This window comes from Lonchura striata, chromosome 16 (genome assembly GCF_050655825.1).
Source record: "Lonchura striata isolate lonStrDom1 chromosome 16, ASM5065582v1, whole genome shotgun sequence".
Classification (NCBI taxonomy): domain Eukaryota; kingdom Metazoa; phylum Chordata; class Aves; order Passeriformes; family Estrildidae; genus Lonchura; species Lonchura striata.
In genome coordinates this window covers 4,925,883-4,949,271 of record NC_140718.1, presented here as the reverse complement: position 1 = coordinate 4,949,271, position 23,389 = coordinate 4,925,883, and the positions used below count along the sequence as shown (strand labels likewise).

General features: G+C 55.3%; 2 protein-coding genes across 19 annotated transcripts in view; both read right to left on the bottom strand.

Annotated features, from left to right (window-relative positions):
* The window catches only part of RNF40 (ring finger protein 40), a 51,886-nt gene extending 43,853 nt beyond the window's left edge, over positions 1-8,033 (bottom strand). For 11 of the 18 annotated variants that reach the window (XM_085593434.1, XM_085593435.1, XM_085593437.1 and 8 more), the window contains exons 1-4: positions 7,945-8,032; positions 4,930-5,067; positions 2,728-2,745; positions 1,963-2,112 (exon numbers count right to left, since the gene is read on the bottom strand). In XM_085593434.1, coding sequence (XP_085449560.1) covers positions 1,963-2,112; positions 2,728-2,745; positions 4,930-5,067; positions 7,945-8,031 — 393 coding nt within the window. In that variant the 5' untranslated portion in view covers position 8,032. Of the gene's footprint in view, positions 1-1,962; positions 2,131-2,489; positions 2,508-2,727; positions 2,746-2,881; positions 2,900-3,144; positions 3,163-4,929; positions 5,068-7,944 lie in introns of all 18 variants that reach the window. The other 7 variants (XM_085593428.1, XM_085593448.1, XM_085593447.1 and 4 more) reach the window with 5 other exon arrangements.
* A 1,451-nt stretch (positions 8,034-9,484) lies between these two features.
* The window catches only part of SRCAP (Snf2 related CREBBP activator protein), a 98,268-nt gene continuing 84,363 nt past the window's right edge, over positions 9,485-23,389 (bottom strand). The window contains exons 33-36 of the mRNA XM_085593503.1: positions 23,182-23,334; positions 16,319-16,498; positions 14,855-14,938; positions 9,485-13,715 (exon numbers count right to left, since the gene is read on the bottom strand). Of these exons, the coding sequence (XP_085449629.1) occupies positions 11,952-13,715; positions 14,855-14,938; positions 16,319-16,498; positions 23,182-23,334 (2,181 nt within the window). The 3' untranslated portion in view covers positions 9,485-11,951. The remainder of the gene's footprint in view (positions 13,716-14,854; positions 14,939-16,318; positions 16,499-23,181; positions 23,335-23,389) is intronic.

Here is a 23,389-nt window from a genome sequence, read left to right as displayed (position 1 = left end):
CCCCAAAAATCCACCCAAATTTACCCCAAAAAATGACCCAAAACTGACCCGAATCAGCCGGGGAGGAAAGGGTTAAAAACGGCCCCAAAATGCCCCAAAATCGACCCAAAAATCCACCCAAAACTGACCCGAATCATCCGGGGAGGAAAGGGTTAAAAGTTAACCCAAAATGCCCAAAATCGACCCAAAAATCCACCCAAAACTGACCCGAACCATCCGGGGAGGAAAGGGTTAAAAACGGCCCCAAAATGCCCAAAATCGACCCAAAAATCCACCCAAAAATCCCCAAAATTACCCCAATATCTAACCCAAAATCCACTTGAGTCCAACTGGGGAGGAAAGGGTTAAAAATGACCCAAAAATCCCCAAATTTACCCCAAAAATCCCCAAAATTACCCCAAAAAATGACCCAAAACTGACCCGAATTCATCTGGGGAGGAAAGGGTTAAAAATGGCCCAAAATTGCCCAAAATTGAACCCAAAAAATCTCAAAATTGGACCCAAAAAATCCCAAAATCAAACCCAAAAAATCCCAAAATCGGACCCAAAAATTGCCAAAATTGAACCCAAAAATCCCAAAATTGGACCCCAAAAAAATCCCAAAATTGGACCCAAAAATTGCCAAAATTTGACCCAAAAAATCCCAAAATTGGACCCAAAAAATCCCAAAATTGGACCCAAAAAATCCTCAAAATTACCCCAAAAAATCCCAAAATCGGAACGAAAAAATCCCAAAATTTGACCCAAAAAATCCCAAAATTGGACCGAAAAAAATCCCCAAATTGAACCCAAAAAATCCCAAAATATGTCCCAAAATCGGTCCCAAAAATTCCCAAATTTGGACCCAAAAATAGCCAAAATTTGACCCAAAAAATCCCAAATTTGAACCCAAAAAATCCCCAAATTGGTTCCAAAAAATCCCAAAATTGGTCCCGAAATATCCCAAAATCGGTCCCAAAAAATCCCAAAATTGGTCCCAAAAAAACCCCGAACTTGAACCCAAAAAAATCCCAAAATTGGACCCAAAAAATCCCAAAATTGGACCCAAAAAATCCCAAAATTGAACCCAAAAAATCCCCCAAAAAATCCCAAAATTGAACCAAAAAATCCCAAAATCAAACCCAAAAAATCCCAAAATTGGTCCTAAAATGTCCCAAAAAATCTCAAAATTGAACCCAAAAAACCCCAAAATTGGACCCAAAAAAATCCCCAAATTGGACCCAAAAAATCCCAAAATTAGACCCAAGAAATCCCAAAATCAAACCCAAAAAATCCCAAAATTGGTCCTAAAATGTCCCAAAAAATCCCAAAATTGGTCCTAAAATGTCCCAAAAATCTCAAAATTGAACCCAAAAAACCCCAAAATTACCCCAAAAAATCCTGAACTTGAACCCAAAAAAATCCCAAAATTGTACCCAAAAAATCCCAAAATTGGTCCCAAAAAATCCCAAAATTGAACCTAAAAAATCCCAAAATTGGTCTCAAAAAAATCCCAAAATCAAACCCAAAAAAATCCCACAATTGGACCCAAAAAATCCCCAAATTACCCCAAAACTGGGGCCGGTTTTACTGCCCAGAGCCCCAATTTTGGGATTTTTAACCCCAATTTTGGGGCTTTACCTGCCCCAGGTGTGCCCAGGTGTGCCCAGGTGCATTTTTAATGCCCAAATCCCCATTTTTTCTCCTTTTAACCCCATTTTCGCTCCTTTTCACCCCATTTTTTCAGCTTTTCACCCCATTTTTTTCTGTATTTTACCTCCCAGGTGTGCCCAGGTGAGTCTCACCTGTGCCCAGGTGTGCCCAGGTGAGCCTCACCTGTGCCCAGGTGTGCCCAGAACCACCTGGGTGTCCCTGACGCCATTTTTAATGCCCAAAATCCCTTTTTTTCTCCTTTCAACCCCATTTTTTTTCTCTTTCCCCCTCCAGGTGAGCGCCCAGGTGTGCCCAGGTGTGCCCCCTCACCTGTGCCCAGAAGCGGTTGACCAGGTGCAGGGTGGCGTCGTCGGTGGCCTGGCGCTTCTCCAGCTTCTCGATGCGCTCGCGGAGCTCGTCCTCGCACACCTGGCGCTGCTCCAGGCGCTCGGCCAGCTTCTTGTTCCGGAACTGGAGCACCTTCAGGTCCATCTCCTCCTGCAGGTGAGACATGGACAGGTGAGACAGGTGAGACAGGTGAGATAGGTGAGATATGGACAGGTGAGACAGGTGAGACAGGTGAGATATGGACAGGTGAGACATGGACAGGTGAGACAGGTGAGATATGGACAGGTGACACAGGTGTGACACGGCTTCTTGTTCCGGAACTGGAGCACCTTCAGGTCCATCTCCTCCTGCAGGTGGGACAGGTGAGATATGGACAGGTGAGATGGACAGGTGAGATATGGACAGGTGAGATATGGACAGGTGAGATATGGACAGGTGAGACATGGACAGGTGAGATATGGACAGGTGACACAGGTGTGACACGGCTTCTTGTTCCGGAACTGGAGCACCTTGAGGTCCATCTCCTCCTGGACAGGTGAGACATGGACAGGTGAGACATGGACAGGTGAGATATGGACAGGTGAGACAGGTGGGACAGGTGAGACAGGTGAGACAGGTGAGACAGGTGAGATATGGACAGGTGACACAGGTGTGACAGGTGAGATATGGACAGGTGAGATATGGACAGGTGAGATATGGACAGGTGGTACAGGTGTGACACGGCTTCTTGTTCCGGAACTGGAGCACCTTGAGATCCATCTCCTCCTGGACAGGTGGGACAGGTGAGACAGGTGGGACAGGTGAGACAGGTGAGATATGGACAGGTGAGACAGGTGGGACATGGACAGGTGAGACAGGTGAGACAGGTGTGACACGGCTTCTTGTTCCGGAACTGGAGCACCTTGAGATCCATCTCCTCCTGGACAGGTGAGACAGGTGAGACAGGTGAGACAGGTGAGATATGGACAGGTGACACAGGTGAGATATGGACAGGTGACACAGGTGTGACACGGCTTCTTGTTCCGGAACTGGAGCACCTTGAGGTCCATCTCCTCCTGGACAGGTGAGATATGGACAGGTGAGACAGGTGAGACAGGTGAGACAGGTGAGACATGGACAGGTGAGACAGGTGTGACACGGCTTCTTGTTCCGGAACTGGAGCACCTTGAGGTCCATCTCCTCCTGGACAGGTGGGACAGGTGAGACAGGTGAGACATGGACAGGTGAGATATGGACAGGTGAGACAGGTGAGACAGGTGGGACAGGTGAGACATGGACAGGTGTGACACGGCTTCTTGTTCCGGAACTGGAGCACCTTCAGGTCCATCTCCTCCTGGACAGGTGAGATATGGACAGGTGAGACAGGTGAGACAGGTGAGATATGGACAGGTGAGACATGGACAGGTGAGATATGGACAGGTGAGATATGGACAGGTGAGACATGGACAGGTGAGACAGGTGAGATATGGACAGGTGAGACAGGTGGGACAGGTGAGATATGGACAGGTGAGATATGGACAGGTGAGATATGGACAGGTGAGACAGGTGGGACAGGTGAGATATGGACAGGTGAGATATGGACAGGTGAGATATGGACAGGTGAGATATGGACAGGTGAGATATGGACAGGTGAGACAGGTGTGACACGGCTTCTTGTTCCGGAACTGGAGCACCTTCAGGTCCATCTCCTCCTGGACAGGTGAGTGAAACGCAGCCAGGTGTGCCCAGATCTGTCTCAGGTGCTCCCAGGTGTCCCCAGGTGTATCTCAGGTGTGCCCAGGTGCATCCCAGGTGCCCCCAGGTACTCTCAGGTGTATCCCAGGTGTGTCCAGGTGTGTTTTTACCCTCCCAGGTGTATCTCAGGTGTATCCCAGGTGCCCCCAGGTGTGCCCAGGTGTATCCCAGGTGTATCCCAGGTGTTTCCAGGTGTATCTCAGGTGTGCCCAGGTGTGTTTTCACCCCCCCAGGTGTATCCCAGGTGTGCCCATGTGCCCCCAGGTGTGCCCAGGTGCCCTCACCGTGCTGCAGATGCCGCCCAGGCGCAGGGGCTCGATCAGGGTGGGGCTCACATGTGCCCAGGTGTATCCCAGGTGTGCCCAGGTGTGTTTTCACCCCCTCAGGTGTGTCTCAGGTGTATCTCAGGCGTGCCCAGGTGCCACCAGATGTATCTTAGGTGTCCCCAGGTGTATCCCAGGTGCTCACAGGTGTGCCCAGGTGTATCCCAGATGTATCTCAAGTGTGTCCAGGTGTGTTTTCACCCCCCCAGGTGTATCTCAGGTGTGCCCAACTGTGTTTTGACTGCCCCAGGTGTGCCCAGGTGTATCCCAGGTGTATCCCAGGTGCCCCCAGGTGTGCCCAGGTATATCCCACGTGTGCCCAGGTGTATCCCAGGTGTATCTCAGGTGTATCTCAGGTGTGCCCAGGTGTGTTTTCACCCGCCCAGGTGTATCCCAGGTGTGCCCAGGTGTGCCCAGGTGTATCTCAGGTGTGCCCAGGTGTGTTTTCACCCCCCCAGGTGTATCCCAGGTGTGCCCAGGTGTATCCCAGGTGTGTTTTCACCCCCCCAGGTGTATCTCAGGTGTATCCCAGGTGTGCCCAGGTGTATCCCAGGTGTATCCCAGGTGTGCCCAGGTGTATCTCAGGTGTGCCCAGGTGCCCTCACCGTGCTGGAGATGCCGCCCAGGCGCAGGGGCTCGATCAGGGTGGGGCTCAGGTGTGCCCAGGTGTTCCCAGGTGTGCCCAGGTGTATCTCAGGTGTGCCCAGGTGTATCCCAGGTGTGCCCAGCTGTATCTCAGGTGTGCCCAGGTGTGTTTTCACCCCCCCAGGTCTATCCCAGGTGTATCCCAGGTGCCCCCAGGTGTATCTCAGGTGTGCCCAGGTGTGTTTTCACCCCCCCAGGTGTGCCCAGGTGTGCCCAGGTGCCCCCAGGTGTGCCCAGGTGCCCTCACCGTGCTGGAGATGCCGCCCAGGCGCAGGGGCTCGATCAGGGTGGTCGGGGGCTGCTCCTCCCTCGGGGGTCTCTTCTCGGGGGGGCCCCCCCCGGGCTCGGGGGGTCCCCGCTTGGCGCCGACCCCCGCCATGGGCACCTGGGCACAGGTGAGGGCACAGGTGAGGGGTCGGGGGGAATTCAGGTGATTTTGGGAGAATTTGGGGGGATTTCAGGTGATTTTGGGGGGGTTTCAGGTGATTTTGGGGGGGTTTCAGGTGATTTTGGGGAGTTTAAGGTGATTTTGGGGGGATTTAAGGTGATTTTGGGGGGATTTTGGGGGTCCCCGCTTGGCGCCGACCCCCGCCATGGGCACCTGGGCACAGGTGAGGGCACAGGTGAGGGGTCTGGGGGGATTTCAGGTGATTTTGGGAGAATTTGGGGGGATTTTGGGAGAATTTGGGGAGTTTAAGGTGATTTTGGGGGTCCCCACTTGGCGCCGACCCCCGCCATGGGCACCTGGGCACAGGTGAGGGCACAGGTGAGAGATTTGGGGGGATTTCAGGTGATTTTGGGGGGGTTTAAGGTGATTTTGGGGGGATTTCAGGTGATTTTGGGGGGGTTTAAGGTGATTTTGGGGGGAATTTGGGGGTCCCCGCTTGGCGCCGACCCCCGCCATGGGCACCTGGGCACAGGTGAGGCCACAGGTGAGAGATTTGGGGGGATTTCAGGTGATTTTGGGGGGATTTCAGGTGATTTTGGGGGGATTTAAGGTGATTTTGGGGGGGTTTAAGGTGATTTTGGGGGGGTTTAAGGTGATTTTGGGGGTCCCCGCTTGGCACCGACCCCCGCCATGGGCACCTGGGCACAGGTGAGGGCACAGGTGAGGGTTTGGGGGGATTTTGGGGGGATTTCAGGTGATTTTGGGAGAATTTGGGGGGGTTTAAGGTGATTTTGGGGGGGTTTAAGGTGATTTTGGGTGGATTTTGGGGGTCCCTGCTTGGCACCGACCCCCGCCATGGGCACCTGGGCACAGGTGAGGGCACAGGTGAGGGTTTTGGGGGGATTTCAGGTGATTTTGGGAGAATTTGGGGGGTTTAAGGTGATTTTAGGGGGATTAAAGGTGATTTTGGGAGGATTTTGGGGGGATTTCAGGTGATTTTGGGGGGGTTTAAGGTGATTTTGGGGGGATTTCAGGTGATTTTGGGGGGGTTTAAGGTGATTTTGGGGGGATTTCAGGTGATTTTGGGAGAATTTGGGGGGATTTTGAAGAGATTTGCGGGATTTCGGGGGAATTTAAGGTGATTTTGGGGGGATTTGGGGGAATTTTGGGGGTTTAAAATGATTTTGGGGGAATTTGAGGGGATTTTGGGGGGTTTGAATACGTTTGGGGGGATTTTGGGGAGTTTAAGGTGATTTTGAGGAGTTTAAGGTGATTTTGGGGGGATTTTAGGGGATTTTGGGGTGCTTTGGGGGATTTTGGGGGGATTTAAGGTGATTTTGGGGCGATTTGGGGAATTTTGGGGGGGTTTAAAGTGTTTTGGAGAATTTTGGGGGAATTTTGGGGTTTGGGGGGAATTTTTGGGGGATTTGGTGGGATTTTGTGGAGATTTTGGGGGGTTGGATGGGATTTTGGGGGAGTTTGGGGGATTTTGGGGGAGTTTAAGGGATTTTTGGGAGGATTTAGGGGTACTTTGGGGTATTTAAGGGGATTTGGGGGGATTTGGGGAATTTTGGGGGGGTTTGAAATTATTTGGAGATTTTTTGGGGGATTTGGGGGAAATTTGGGGGGATTTAAGGTGATTTTGGGGGGATTTTAGGGGGATTCGGGGAATTTGGGGGGATTTTAGGGAATTTTGGGTGAATTTTATGGGATTTTGGGTGAATTTCGGCATTTTGAGTGAATTTTAGGTGAAACTTGAGCATTTTGGGTGGGTTTTAGATGAATTTTGGGACATTTTGGGAGAATTTTAAGCATTTCAGGTGAATTTTGGGGGTTTGGGGTGAATTTTGGGTGAAATTTGAGCATTTGGGTTGAATTTTGAGTATTTTGATTAGAATTTGGACATTTTGGGTGAATTTCGGGTGAATTTGGGGCATTTGGGGTGAATTTCGGGTGAATTTCGGGTGAATTTTGGGCATTTCGGGTGAATTTCGGGTGAATTTTTGGCATTTTGGGTGAATTTTGGGAAGAATTTGGACATTTTGGGTATATTTTGGGTGAATTTTGGGCATTTCGGGTGAATTTCGGGCATTTTGGGTGAATTTTGGGCATTTTGGGTATATTTCGGGTGAATTTGGGGCATTTGGGGTGAATTTTGGGCATTTCGGGTGAATTTCGGGTGAATTTCGGGTGAATTTTGGGGATTTGGGGTGAATTTCGGGTGAATTTGGGGCATTTTGGGTGAATTTTGGGTGAATTTCGGGTGAATTTGGGGCATTTTGGGTGAATTTTGGGTGAATTTCGGGTGAATTTGGGGCATTTCGGGTGAAATTTGGGACATTTTCGGTGAATTTTGGGGGTTTTGGGTGAATTTCAGGTGGAATTTGGTTCATTTTGGCTGAATTTTTGGTGAATTTTGGGTGAAATTTGAGCATTTTGTGTGAATTTTGAGTGAATTTCCGGTGAATTTTGGGTAGAATTTGGACATTTTGGGTATATTTCGGGTGAATTTGGGGCATCTTGGGTGAATTTCGGGTGAATTTCGGGTGAATTTTTGGCATTTTGGGTGAATTTCGGGTGAATTTCGGGTGAATTTGGGGCATTTCGGGTGAATTTTGGGTGAATTTCGGGTGAATTTGGGGCATTTTCGGCCCTTTGGGAGCGCGGCGCCGCCGGAGCCCCAAAATGGCGGCGGCGGCCTCAGGGCGGGCCGGGAGCGGCCCGGGAGAGCCCCGGGGGGTCCCGGGCTGCTCCCCACGGAATCCGCGGCGATTTTGGGTCGAATTCCGACGATTTTGGGGCTTTTTTGGCTTTTTTTGGGGTTTTTTTTGGGTTTTTTTCCGCGCCCGTCCCGCCCCCCCCCTCGGATCTCACCGGAGTCAGCGCCGCGCAGCCGCCCAGGCCACGCCCACCGCCCGCGCTGATTGGCTGAGCCGCGCTGGCCACGCCCCACCCCCGCATCTACGCGTTCTGATTGGTCGAGCCGCCTAAGCCACGCCCCCGTTGCCGCGGTAACGGCGAAAGGGCGGGAAAAGGAGCGGCCCGCGGCTCTTAAAAGGGGTAACGGGGAACTCTTAAAGCGGCGATGGCGGCGGTGGGGCCCACCGAAGGGATTTTTGGGGGTTTTTCGGGGATTTTTTGGAGTTTTTTGAGATTTTTTGGGATACTTGAAAATTTTGGGGACCCCCGGGGCTTTTGGGGACACTCAGAGCCCTTCAAGACCGCTTGGAGACATTCCAGGACCTCTGAGAGCACCCAAAAATCCTCAAATCCCCAAAATAAACCCCGAAATTCCCTCGGCGACCCCCCCCAAAAATCCGAAAATCCCAAAAATTGACCCCAAAAACTCCTCTGGGAACCTCCAAAATCTGTCCAAGGCAAAAATAACCTCCCAAAATCCTCTTAGGGACCCCAAAATCCTCTGGGACCCCAAAATTCCCCCAAAGATCTCAAAACCGCCCCAAAATCCTCAATTGCCCCCAAATTTCCCGAATTTTCTCTCCGGGGACCCCCAAAAATTCCCCCGAGGATGCCCAAATTTTACCAGCCCCCCCAAAATCCATCCGAAAACCCCAAAATTCCATCAGGACTCCCCAAAATCTCCCCAAAATCCCTTTGAGACCCCCAAATTCTCCCTAAATCTCAAAAATCCCCAAAAATTTTCCTCAAACCCCCCCAAATTCCACCCAAATCCCACAAAATTCCCCCAATTCCTAAAAGATCCCAACAATCTCTCTGGGATCCCCTGGGGACCCCCCAGAATTTCTTCAGGGACCCCCAAAAATCCTCTGGAACCCCCAAAATTCCCCAAATTCCTAAAAGATCCCCAAAATCTTTTTGAGATCCCCTGGGGACCCCCCAGAATTTCTTCAGGGACTCAAAAAAATCCTCTGGAACCCCCAAAATATCCAAAATTCCTAAAAGAGCCCCAAAATCTGTCTGGGACCCCCAAAATCTGTCTGGGACCCCCAAAATCTGTCTGGGACCCCCGAAACTCCTCAGGGACCCCCCAAAAATACCAAAAATTCTGTCCAACTTTAAAAGAACCCCAAAATCTGTTCCTGGACCCCCAAAATCCCTCAAATTTTTTAAACATCCCCAAAATCTCTCTGGGATCCCCTGGGGACTCCCAAAATCTCTCTGGGACCCCCCAAATTCCTAAAAGATCACCAAAATCTCTCTGGGACCCCAAAATTCCCCAAATTCCTAAAAGTTCCCCAAAATCTGTCAGGGACCCCCAAAACTCCTCTGGGACCCCCAAAAGTCCTCAGGGACCCCCAAAATTCCCCGAATTCCTTAAAAAACCCCAAAATCTCTCTGGGACCCCCAAAATTTCTTCAGGGACCCCAAAACTCCTCAGGGATCCCCAAAATTCCCCCACCCCAAAAAACTGACCCGGGGAGGACCCCAAAACTTGGGAATTTTGAACCTTTTTTTATTCACGGCAGGAAGAGCCTCGACCGCCGCTCCCCCCCCAAAAATCCCGGCCCCGCCCCCCGGCCCAGCACATTTGCATAGATCGGGTTCGAAAGGAACCAAATTTACATATCCGGGGGGGAGGGGAAACGCCCCTCCCCCACCCCGCACCCCCAACTCTGCTGGGCACGGTCCTGAAGCAAGATGGCCGCCGGGATGCAAGATGGCCGCCGGGATTCAAAACGGCTGCCGGGAGTCACGGGAGGCAAGATGGCCACCAGGATTCAAGATGGCCGCCGGGTTTTGTGGTCTTCTCATAGTCAAGATGGCCACCAGGATTCAAAATGGCTGCCGGGAGTCACGGGAGGCAAGACGGCCACCAGGATTCAAGATGGCCGCTGGGTTTTGTGGTCTTCTTGTAGTCAAGATAGCCGCCAGGAATCAAAATGGCTGCTGGGAGTCATGGGAGTTAAGATGGCCGCCGGGTTGTGTAATTGTGTCGCAGTCAAGATGGCCGCCAGGATTCAAAATGGCTGCTGGGCATCACACAAGTCAAGATGGCTGCCAGGATTCAAGATGGCTGCCGGGCATCACGGGAGGCAAGATGGCCGTCGTGTTTTGTGGTCGTCTCGCAGTCAAGATGGCCACCAGGATTCAAGATGCCTTCTGGGCATCACATGAGTTAAGATGGCCGCCAGGATTCAAAATGGCTGCCAGGAGTCATGGGAGTTAAGATGGCCGCCAGGTTTTGTGGTTGTTTTGCAGTCAAGATGGCCACCAGGATTCAATATGGCTGCCGGCAGTTACAGATGCTGGGGAGGCCAAGATGGCCGCCAGTTTTCGCTGTCAGTTCATGGCCAAGATGGCCGCCAGGTCACACGTTGGTCAGAGTTAAGATGGCCGCCAGGATTCAAAATGGCTGCCAAGTCTTCGATCTTCTCACGGCCAAGATGGCCGCCAGGATTTAACATGGCTGCCGAGTTTACAGTCAAGATGGCCACCAGGAACCAAGATGGCCGCCAGAACTCACAAAAGTTGGTGGAAGTCAAAATGGCTGCTGGGAGTTGAGATCGACGAGCAGTCAAGATGGCCGCCGGATCATGTGACAGAGTCAAGATGGCCGCCAAGTTTCTGTATCTTCCCAGTCAAGATGGCCACCAGGAATCAAAATGGCGGCCGAGCATTGATGAAGATGGTGGGAGCCAAGATGGCCACCGGGAGACAAAATGGCTGCCAAGATTTTTGCATCTCACAATCAAGATGGCCACCGGGTCACGTGATGGCCAGAGTCAAGATGGCTGCCAGGAGGTTGGGTCAAAGTGAGGTCAAGATGGCCGCCAGGAGGCAAGATGGCCACCACCTTTAGGGGTTGGTGTTCAAGATGGCTGCCAGAAAACAAAATGGCCGCCAGGTTCAAAATGGCCGCCAGCAATGACATCACCCAAGCCAAGATGGCCTCCAGCAGTGACGTCACGGACGCGCGCGGGCTGCCATCTTGGATCAGCGGTGGCGGCCATCTTGGGGTCACTGAGAGGTCACCCCGGCAGCCATCTTGGAACTGCCCTGGCGACCATTTTGAGACCACGCCCCCTTGCATGGCAGCCATATTAGGGTCAACCAAAGGTCAAGTGTCAGCCATATTGGGGTCAATCAAAGGTCACTGTCAGCCATATTGGGGTCAATCAGAGGTCACCATGTCAGCCATATTGGGGTCAGTCAGAGGTCACCATGTTGGCCATATTGGGGTCAACCAACGGTCACTGTGTCAGCCATATTGGGATAATTTAAAGGTCAAGTGTCAGCCATATTGGGGTCAACCAAAGGTCAAGTGTCAGCCATATTGGGAGCAAAGATCACTGTGTCAGCCATATTGGGGTCAATCAAAGGTCACCCCACCAGCCACACTGGGACTGATCAACATGGCCGCCATGTCAGCCACATTTAAATCCCCCACAAATCACATGACCACATCCAGGCGGCCGGCGGCCATTTTGTATCCCTTCCCTGTCAGCCATTTTGTGTCACCCCCACTGTCGGCCATTTTGTTTCACTTCCACTATCAGCCAATTTGTTTCACTCCCGTCAGCCATTTTGTGTCACCCTCACTGGCGGCCATTTTGAATCATTTCCCTGCCAGCCATTTTGCATCAATCCCACCGTCAGCCATTTTGTCTCACCCCAACCGGCGGCCATTTTGTCTCACGCTTACCGTCAGCCATCTTGTTTCACCCCCACTTTTGGCCATTTTGTTTCACCCCCACTGGCGGCCATTTTGTATCCCTTTCCGGTCAGCCATTTTGTGTCACCCCACTGTCAGCCATTTTGTCTCACCCCCACCAGCAGCCATTTTGTCTCACCCCCGCCGTCAGCCATTTTACATCACCCCACCGCCGGCCATCTTGCCCCCTCCCCCACCACCGCCCACCCCCGTCTCTCCCCCCCTTGCCGCCATCTTGCCGCGCCCCTCACGTCCTCCCCTTCCTCCCCCTCCCCCCCGCCCCCGCCCCACCGGGGGGGTCCGGGGGGGCCGCCCCTCCCCCTCCCTGCGCGGGGGGGGCGGCGCAGCGCCGGGGGGGCTGCGTCCGGCGGGGCGGGGCCGCGGGGGGACCCCGCCCCCTTTTCCTCCCCCTCCGGTGGGCGGGGCCTCCGCCGGCCCCTCCCCCCCCGATCCTGCGCCGCTTGGCCGGGCGCGGGGGGAGGGGCTCCTTCCGCTTGGCCCCGCCCCCTCCTCCCGAAGCCACGCCCACCCGGCCGCCATCTTGCCGGGGGCGCCGCCGCGGCTCCCGCTGCAGCGGCGGGGCCAGGGGGGCGCCGGGGCGGGCGCGGGTGGACCGCGGCATGGCCGCCGACGGGGACGGGCCGGGCGACCCCTCCCCGTCCCCTCCCCCGCCCTCGCGCTCCGGCGACGCCATCTTGGGCGGCCGCCCCCGCCGCCGTTTCCGGGGCGGCGCCGCCGCCGCTTTGGGGTCCTCGCGGCGCGGGCGGCGCCGGCGGGCGCCAAGATGGCGGCGGCGGCGCCTCCGCGCCCCGCCCCCCGCGGGGAGGGGGCGGGGCTTGGGGGGGCGGCCGCGGCGGCGCTTCGGCGGCGGAGGGGCGGGCGAGGAGGAGGATGACGACGAGGGGGAAGACGCCGACGAGGCCGACGAAGGGGAGGACGGCGGGGAAACTGAGGCAGGCGGCGGGGCGGGGCGCGGGCGGGCGCGGCGGCGGGGCGGGGCGTGGCCGGGGGGCGGGGCCTCCAGCACGGTGACCAACCGGCCGGGCAGGGCCCGCAGCACCTTGGCGGCCGGGCCGGCGCGCCCGCCCTGCCGGATCTCCAGGTCGGCGCTGCGCCGGCGCCGCGGCCCCGGGGGCGGGGCGCGGGGGGGCTCCTCGGGCCCCGCCCCCTCCGCCGGTGACGTCACGTCCGCCTCCGGTGACGTCACTTCCTGCCCCGACGCCGCCACGTGCTGTTCCGGCGCCGCCGCGGGCGGCGACGGCGTGGGCATGGCCTCGGCGGGCGGCGATGACGTCACGCAGGGCCGCTCGGGCTCTGATGACGTCATCGGTGACGTCAGCGATGACGTCACAACCCGCGGGCGCCGGCCGGGCCGCTGGGGGGAGGGGCGGGGCGGGGCCCGCGGGCGCCGCGCCTTCCTTGGCCCCGCCCCCTTTTCCGGATCGGGCTCCGCCCCTTCCGGGCTGGCCACGCCCACTTCCGGGGAGGCCTCGCCCATTTCTGGGGTGGCCACGCCCCTTTCTGAGGAGGCCACGCCCCTTTCCGAGGAGACCACGCCCATTTCTGGGGTGGCCACGCCCCTTTCTGACGTGACCACGCCCCCTTTGCAGGCAGTGACGGGCTCAGGGGCGGCCACGCCCCCTTTGGAGGAGGCCACGCCCCTTTCTGAGCTGGCCACGCCCCCTTTGGAGGAGACCACGCCCCTTTCTGAGCCGACCACGCCCCCTTTGGAGGAGGCCACGCCCCTTTCTGAGCTAACCACGCCCCCTGTGTTGGCCACGCCCCCTTTAGGATTGGCCGCGCCCCTTTCGGAGGAGGCCACGCCCCTCTCCGAGCTGGCCACGCCCCCTTTGGGTGTGGCCACGCCCCTCTCCGACGAGGCCACGCCCCCTTCGGGCTCCGCCCCCTCCTCGGGCTCCTCCCCCAGGGGGGCGGGGCCGGGGCGGGGCCGGGTCCTGGCCCCGCCCCCCTTGGCCTGGCCAATGTCCTTGCGGGCGGCCTCCAGCTGCTCCTGCGGAGACCCCAGACCCAAATTGGGACCCCGATTCCCAAATTGGGACCCCCCAAAAACCCCCAGAGACCCCAGACCCAATTCAGGACCCCCAAAATCCCAAAATGAGACCCCAGACCCAAATTGGGACCCCGATTCCCAAATTGGGACCCCAAAATCCCAAATTGGGACCCCACAAAACCCCCAGACCCAATTCAGGACCCCCAAAATCCCACCCTGAGACCCCAGACCCAAATTGGGACCCCGAATTCCGAATTGGGACCCCCCAAAACCCCCCAGAGACCCCAGACCCAATTCAGGACCCCCAAAATCCCAAACTGAGACCCCAGACCCAAATTGGGACCCCGAATCCCGAATTGGGACCCCCCAAAACCCCCAGACCCAATTCAGGACCCCCAAAATCCCAAAATGAGACCCCAGACCCAAATTGGGACCCCAAAATCACGAATGGGACCCCAAAATCCCAAATTGGGACCCCCCAAAACCCCCAGACCCAATTCAGAACCCCAAAATCCCACCCTGAGACTCCCCCAAAACCCACCCTGAGACCCCAGACCCAATTCAGGAACCCCCAGACCCCATTTGGGAACCCCCAAACCCACCCTGAGACCTCCCCAAACCCTCCTGAGACCCCAGACCCAATTCAGAACCCCAAAATCCCACCCTTAGACTCCCCCAAAACCCACCCCGAGACCCCAGACCCAATTTGGGACCCCCCAAAACCCAACTGGGATCCTCCCCAAACCCCCCTGAGACCCCAGACCCAATTCAGAACCCCCAAAACCCAAACTGAGACCCCAGACCCAATTCGGGACCCCCCAAACCCACCCTGAGACCCCCCCAAAACCCACCCCAAGACCCCAGACCCAATTCAGGAACCCCCAGACCCCATTTGGGAACCCCCAAACCCACCTTGAGACCCCCCCCCAAACCCCCCTGAGACCCCAGACCCAATTCGGGAACCCCCAAACCCACCCTGAGACCCCCCCCAAACCCTCCTGAGACCCCAGACCCAATTCAGAACCCCCAAAACCCAAACTGAGACCCCAGACCCAATTCGGGACCCCCCAAACCCACCCTGAGACCTCCCCAAAACCCACCCCGAGACCCCAGACCCAATTTGGGACCCCCCCCCAAACCTCAGCCTGCTTCAGCTCCTCCCGGCTGACGTCCTCCAGCGAGGCCTCCAGGAAGTTCATGGCGTAGCGCTCGATGGGGGTCAGCTGCAATTTGGGGAAGGGTCAGCAGCCCCCCAAAAACATCTCCGGACCCCCGGGGAGCCCCCCAAAAAAATCCCGGCTCAAAAGGACCCCCCAAGCCCCCCCAAAATATTCCCCAAATTAAAGGAACATGGGGAAAAGTGGGACACCCCCACATTTGGGGCCCCCAAATTGCCCCAAAAATCCCCCCAAGACACCCCAAAATCATTTGGGACACCCCAAAATCTCCCAAAATCCCCCCCAAATTGCCCTAAAATCATCCTAAACCACCCCAAAATCATCCCAAGACCCCCCAAATTCTCCCCAAATTGCCCCCAAATCACCCCAAGATGCCCCAAAATCTCCCCTAAAACACCCCAAAATCACCTCAAGACACCCCAAAAATCCCCCAAAATCGCCCCCAAATCACCCCAAGACACCTCAAAATCTCCCCTAAAACACCCCAAATTCATCCCAAGACCCCCCAAATTCTCCCCAAATTGCCCCAAAATCACCTCAAGACACCCCAAAATCTCCTGAAGACCCCCCAAAATCCCCTCAAATTGCCCCAGAATCCCCCCAAATTGCCCCAAAATCATCCCAAAACATCCCAAATTCTCCCCAAAATTGCCCCAAAATCACCCCAAGACACCCCAAAATCTCCCCTAAAACACGCCAAAATCATCCCAAATCACCCCAAAATCCCCCCAAATTGCCCCAAAATCACCTCAAGACACCCCAAAAATCCTCCAAAATCGCCCCAAAATCACCCCAAAACACTTCAAAATCTTTCTAAAATTGCCCCCAAATCAACCCAAGACACCCCAAAATCTCCCCTAAAACACCCCAAAATCATCCCAAATCACCCCAAATTCTCCCCAAATTGCCCGAAAATCACCCCGACACCCCAAATTCTCTCCAATATTGCCCCCAAATCACCCCAAGACACCCCAAATTCTCCCCAAATTGCCCCAAAATCACCCCAAGACACCCCAAAATCTCCCCTAAAACACCCCAAAATCATCCCAAGACCCCCCAAATTCTCCCCAAATTGCCCCAAAATCACCTCAAGACACCCCAAAATCTCCCGAAGACCCCCCAAAATCCCCTCAAATTGCCCGAAAATCCCCCCAAATTACCCCAAAATCCCCCCAAAACACCCCAAATTCTCCCCAAATTGCCCCCAAAAAACCACACAAACCTCCCTAAATTGCCCCAAAACGCCCCAAAATCCCCCCAAATTGCCCCAAAATCCCCTCAAAACACCCCAAAATCCCCTCAAATTGCCCCAAAATCCCCCCAAATTGCCCCAAAATCACCCCAAAACACCCCCAAAAAACCCCCAAAATCTCCCTAAATTGCCCCGAAACGCCCCAAAATCCCCCCAAATTGCCCCAAAATCACCTGCTCCACCAGGGCGGCGATCTCCTGCTCGGCCTTGCTCAGCTCCTCCTCGGGGCCCTCGGCGCAGGCGCCGTCCTCGGGGCTCAGCGACTCGCTGAACTCGGCCAGCGCTGCCACGCGCTCGGCCTGCGCCTGCGACGCCGCCCGGATGTCCTCGGGGTCCTCGGCCCCGCACAGAGCCTGGGGACATTCGGGGGGTTGGGGACATTTGGGGACATTTGGGGCATTGAGGACATTGGGGACATTGGGGACATTTGGGGCAATGGGAACGTTCAGGACATTTGGGTCATGAAGGCCATGGAGGACATGGAGAACATTGGGGACATTTGGGGAGGTTGAAGACATTGGGGACGCTGAGGACATTGGGGACATTGGGGACATGGAGGACATTGGGAACATTGTGGTCATGAAGGCCATGGAGGACATGGAGAACATTGAGGACATTTGGGGACATCTGAGGAGGTTGGAGACATTGAGGACATTGGAGGTGTTGGGGACATTGGGGACATTGGGGACATTTGGGGCAATGAGGATATTGGGGACATTGTGGTCATGAAGGCCATGGAGGACATGAAGAACATTGGGGACATTTGGGGTGTTGGGGACACTGAGGACATTGGGGACATTTGAGGACATTCAGGACATTTGGGTCATGAAGGCCATGGAGGACATGGAGAACATTGGGGACATTTGGGGCATGGAGGACATTGGGGATATTGGGTTCATGAAGGCCATGGAGGACATGGAGAACACTGGGGACATTTGGGGAGGTTGGAGACATTGGGGACATTGGAGGTGTTGGGGACATTGGGGACATTTGGGGGGTTGGGGACATTGGGGACATTGGGGACGTTCGGGACATTTGGGTCATGAAGGCCATGGAGGACATGGAGAACATTGGGGACATTTGGGGAGGTTGGAGACATTGGGGACACTGAGGACATTGGAGGTGTTGGGGACATTGGGGACATTTGGGGTGTTGGGGACATTGAGGACATTGGGGACACTTGGGGCAATGGGGACATTGGGGACATTGTGGCCATAAAGGTAATGGAAGACATGGAGAACATTGGGGACATTTGGGACATTGGGGAAGTTGGGGACATTTGGGGCATTGAGGACATTGGGGACGTTCAGGACATTTGGGTCATGAAGGCCATGGAGGACACGGAGAACATTGGGGACATTTGGGGAGATTGGAGACATTGGGGACACTGAGGACATTGGGGACATTGGGGACATTTGGGGCAATGGGGACATTGGGAACATTGTGGTCATGAAGGCCATGGAGGACATGGAGAACATTGAGGACATTGGGGACATCTGAGGAGGTTGGAGACATGGAGGACATTGGAGGAGTTGGGGACATTGGGGACATTTGGGGCAATGAGGACATTGGGGAAATTGTGGTCATGAAGGCCATGGAGGACATGAAGAACATTGGGGACATTTGGGGTGTTGGGGACACTGAGGACATTGGGGACATTGGGGACGTTCAGGACATTTGGGTCATGAAGGCCATGGAAGACATGGAGAACATTGGGGACATTTGGGGAGGTTGGAGACATTGAGGACATTGGGGACACTGAGGACATTGGGGACATGGAGGATGTTGGGGACATTGGGGACATTGTGGTCATGAAGGCCATGGAGGACATGGAGAACATTGGGGACATTTGGGGTGTTGGGGACACTGAGGACATTGAGGACATTGGGGACACCGGGGACACGGGGCCAGCGCCGCCACGCGCTCGGCCTGCGCCTGCGACGCCGCCCAGATGTCCTCGGGGTCCTCGGCCCCGCACAGCGCCTGGGGACATTCGGGGGGTTGGGGACATTTGGGGCATTGAGGACATTGGGGACGTTCAGGACATTTGGGTCATGAAGGCCATGGAGGACACGGAGAACATTGGGGACATGTGGGGAGGTTGGAGACATTGAGGACATTGGAGGTGTTGGGGACATTGGGGACACTGAGGACATTGGGGACACTTGGGGCAATGGGGACATTTGGGTCATGAAGGCCATGGAGGACACGGAGAACATTGCGACATTTGGGGAGGTTGGAGACATTGAGGACATTGGAGGTGTTGGGGACATTGGGGACATTGGGACAATGAGGACATTGGGGACAATGGGGACATTGAGAACATCGGGGACATTTGGGATATTGGGGACATTGAGGACATTGGGGACATTTGGGGCAATGGGGACGTTCAGGACATTTGGGTCACGAAGGCCATGGAGGACATGGAGAACATTGGGGACATTTGGGGAGGTTGGAGACATTGGGGACACTGAGGACATTGGGGACATTTGGGACAATTGGGGCAATGGGGACATTGGGGACATTCAGGGGGTTGGGGACAATGGGGACATTGTGGTCATGGAGGACACAGAGAGTGTTGGGGACATTGGGGACACTGAGGACATTGTGGTCATGGGGGACACGGAGAGTGTCGGGGACCTTGGGGACATTGAGGCCATTTGGGGCCATCAAGACCATTTGGGGTCATTTGGGGACATTTGGGGCCATCGGTGTCATTGTGGCCATTGGGGACATTTGGGGCCATGGAGGCCATCGAGGATTTTGGAGATATTGGCGCCATTTTGGGGCACTGGGGCCATTGGGACCTTGGGGACATCAAGACCATTTGGGGCCATCGGTGCCATTGTGGCCATTGGGGACATTTGGGGACATTTGAGGCTACTTGGTGCCATTGAGGATTTTGGAGATATTGGCGCCATTTTGGGACACTGGGGCCACTTGGGACCTTGGGGACGTTGAGGCCACTTGGGGCCATCGGTGCCATTGTGGCCATCGGGGACATTTGTGGACATGGAGGCCATCAAGGACTTTGGAGATATTGGCGCCATTTTGGGACACTGGGGCCACTTGGGACCTTGAGAACATCGAGACCATTCGGGGCCATCAAGACCATTTGTGGACATCGAGGCCATCAAGGACTTTGGAAATATTGGCGCCATTTTGGGACATTTGGGCCATTGGGGACATTTGGGGCCATCAAGACCATTTGGGGACATGGAGGACATCAAGGACTTGGTGGCCATCAAGGACATGGAGACCATCAAGGACATGGAGGACATCAAGGACTTGGTGCCATCAAGGACATGGAGGCCATCAAGGACATGGAGGACATCAAGGACTTGGTGCCATCAAGGACATGGAGGCCATCAAGGACATGGAGACCATCAAGGACATGGAGGCCATCAAGGACATGGAGACCATCAAGGACATGGAGACCATCAAGGACTTGGTGGCCATCAAGGACTTGGTGCCATCAAGGACATGGAGACCATCAAGGACTTGGTGGCCATCAAGGACTTGGTGCCATCAAGGACATGGAGGCCATCAAGGACATGGAGGCCATCAAGGACTTGGTGCCATCAAGGACTTGGTGCCATCAAGGACATGGAGGACATCAAGGACATGGAGACCATCAAGGACTTGGTGGCCATCAAGGACATGGAGGCCATCAAGGACATGGAGACCATCAAGGACATGGAGACCATCAAGGACTTGGTGGCCATCAAGGACTTGGTGGCCATCAAGGACATGGAGACCATCAAGGACTTGGTGGCCATCAAGGACTTGGTGGCCATCAAGGACATGGAGGCCATCAAGGACATGGAGACCATCAAGGACTTGGTGGCCATCAAGGACATGGAGGCCATCAAGGACTTGGTGGCCATCAAGGACTTGGTGGCCATCAAGGACATGGAGGCCATCAAGGACATGGAGACCATCAAGGACTTGGTGGCCATCAAGGACATGGAGGCCATCAAGGACTTGGTGGCCATCAAGGACTTGGTGGCCATCAAGGACATGGAGGCCATCAAGGACATGGAGGCCATCAAGGACTTGGTGGCCATCAAGGACATGGAGACCATCAAGGACATGGAGGACATCAAGGACATGGAGGCCATCAAGGACATGGAGGCCATCAAGGACTTGGTGGCCATCAAGGACATGGAGGCCATCAAGGACATGGAGGCCATCAAGGACATGGAGGCCATCAAGGACTTGGTGCCATCAAGGACATGGAGGCCACCAAGGACTTGGTGGCCATCAAGGACATGGAGGCCATCAAGGACTTGGTGGCCATCAAGGACATGGAGACCATCAAGGACATGGAGGACATCAAGGACTTGGTGGCCATCAAGGACATGGAGGCCATCAAGGACATGGAGGCCATCAAGGACATGGAGGCCACCAAGGACATGGAGACCATCAAGGACATGGAGGCCATCAAGGACATGGAGGCCATCAAGGACTTGGTGCCATCAAGGACTTGGTGGCCATCAAGGACTTGGTGGCCATCAAGGACATGGAGGACATCAAGGACATGGAGGCCATCAAGGACATGGAGACCATCGAGGACATGGAGGCCATCAAGGACTTGGTGCCATCAAGGACATGGAGGCCACCAAGGACATGGAGGCCATCAAGGACATGGAGGCCATCAAGGACTTGGTGGCCATCAAGGACATGGAGACCATCAAGGACATGGTGCCATCAAGGACATGGAGACCATCAAGGACATGGAGACCATCAAGGACTTGGTGGCCATCAAGGACATGGAGACCATCGAGGACTTGGTGCCATCAAGGACATGGAGGACATCAAGGACATGGAGGCCATCAAGGACTTGGAGGCCATCAAGGACTTGGTGCCATCAAGGACTTGGTGCCATCAAGGACTTGGAGGCCATAAAGGACTTGGTGCCATCAAGGACATGGAGGCCATCAAGGACTTGGAGGCCATCAAGGACTTGGTGACATCAAGGACTTGGTGGCCATCAAGGACATGGAGGCCATCAAGGACATGGAGACCATCAAGGACATGGAGGCCATCAAGGACATGGAGGCCATCAAGGACTTGGAGGCCATCAAGGACATGGAGACCATCAAGGACATGGTGGCCATCAAGGACATGGAGACCATCAAGGACATGGCGGCCATCAAGGACTTGGTGCCATCAAGGACATGGAGGCCATCAAGGACATGGAGACCATCAAGGACATGGCGGCCATCAAGGACTTGGTGCCATCAAGGACATGGAGGCCATCAAGGACTAGGTGGCCATCAAGGACATGGAGGCCATCAAGGACATGGAGGCCACCAAGGACTTGGTGGCCATCAAGGACATGGAGGCCATCAAGGACATGGAGGCCATCAAGGACTTGGTGGCCATCAAGGACATGGAGACCATCGAGGACATGGAGGCCATCAAGGACTTGGTGCCATCAAGGACATGGAGGCCATCAAGGACATGGAGGCCACCAAGGACATGGAGGCCATCAAGGACTTGGTGGCCATCAAGGACTTGGTGGCCATCAAGGACATGGAGGCCATCAAGGACTTGGTGGCCATCAAGGACTTGGTGGCCATCAAGGACATGGAGGCCATCAAGGACTTGGTGCCATCAAGGACATGGAGGCCATCAAGGACATGGAGGCCATCAAGGACTTGGTGCCATCAAGGACATGGAGGCCATCAAGGACATGGAGGCCATCAAGGACTTGGTGGCCATCAAGGACTTGGTGCCATCAAGGACATGGAGGCCATCAAGGACATGGAGGACATCAAGGACATGGAGACCATCAAGGACTTGGTGGCCATCAAGGACATGGAGACCATCAAGGACTTGGTGGCCATCAAGGACATGGAGGCCATCAAGGACATGGAGGCCATCAAGGACTTGGTGCCATCAAGGACATGGAGGCCATCAAGGACTTGGAGGCCATAAAGGACTTGGTGCCATCAAGGACTTGGAGACCATCAAGGACATGGAGGCCATCAAGGACATGGAGGCCATCAAGGACTTGGTGCCATCAAGGACATGGAGGCCATCGAGGACATGGAGGCCATCAAGGACATGGAGGCCATCAAGGACATGGAGGCCATCAAGGACTTGGTGCCATCAAGGACATGGAGGCCATCGAGGACATGGAGGCCATCAAGGACATGGAGGCCATCAAGGACTTGGTGCCATCAAGGACATGGAGACCATCAAGGACTTGGTGGCCATCAAGGACATGGAGGCCATGAAGGACTTGGTGCCATCAAGGACATGGAGGCCATCAAGGACATGGAGGCCATCAAGGACATGGAGGCCATCAAGGACTTGGTGCCATCAAGGACATGGAGGCCATCGAGGACATGGAGGCCATCAAGGACATGGAGGCCATCAAGGACTTGGTGCCATCAAGGACATGGAGGCCATCAAGGACATGGAGGCCATCAAGGACTTGGTGGCCATCAAGGACATGGAGGCCATCAAGGACATGGAGGCCATCAAGGACTTGGTGCCATCAAGGACTTGGTGGCCATCAAGGACATGGAGGACATCAAGGACATGGAGACCATCAAGGACTTGGTGGCCATCAAGGACATGGAGGCCATCAAGGACTTGGTGCCATCAAGGACATGGAGGCCATCAAGGACATGGAGGACATCAAGGACATGGAGGCCATCAAGGACTTGGTGCCATCAAGGACATGGAGGCCATCAAGGACTTGGTGGCCATCAAGGACATGGAGGACATCAAGGACTTGGTGGCCATCAAGGACTTGGTGCCATCAAGGACATGGAGGACATCAAGGACTTGATGGCCATCAAGGACTTGGAGACCATCAAGGACTTGGTGCCATCAAGGACATGGAGGCCACCAAGGACATGGAGGCCACCAAGGACATGGAGGCCACCAAGGACATGGAGGCCACCAAGGACTTTGAGGACCTCGGGGCCATTTGTGGCCATCGGTGCCATCTTGGGGGACATTTGTGACCCTTTGGGGACCTTGGTGACACTGCCCCAGGTGTGCCCCAGGTGTGCCTCACCTGCTCCAGGATGTGCGTCCTGCGGGTGGCCGCCGGGTCCTCGTCGTCCTCGTTGGGGACGTCCCTGTCCCCGTTCCTGTCCCCGCTTTTGTCCCGGTCCCCGTCGGGGTCGCGCTCCTCGGGCGCCATGTCGAACAGCTCGCGGATGGTTTGCTGAGGGTGGGGGGAGAGACGCACCTGGGCACACCTGGGCGCACCTGGGGGCACC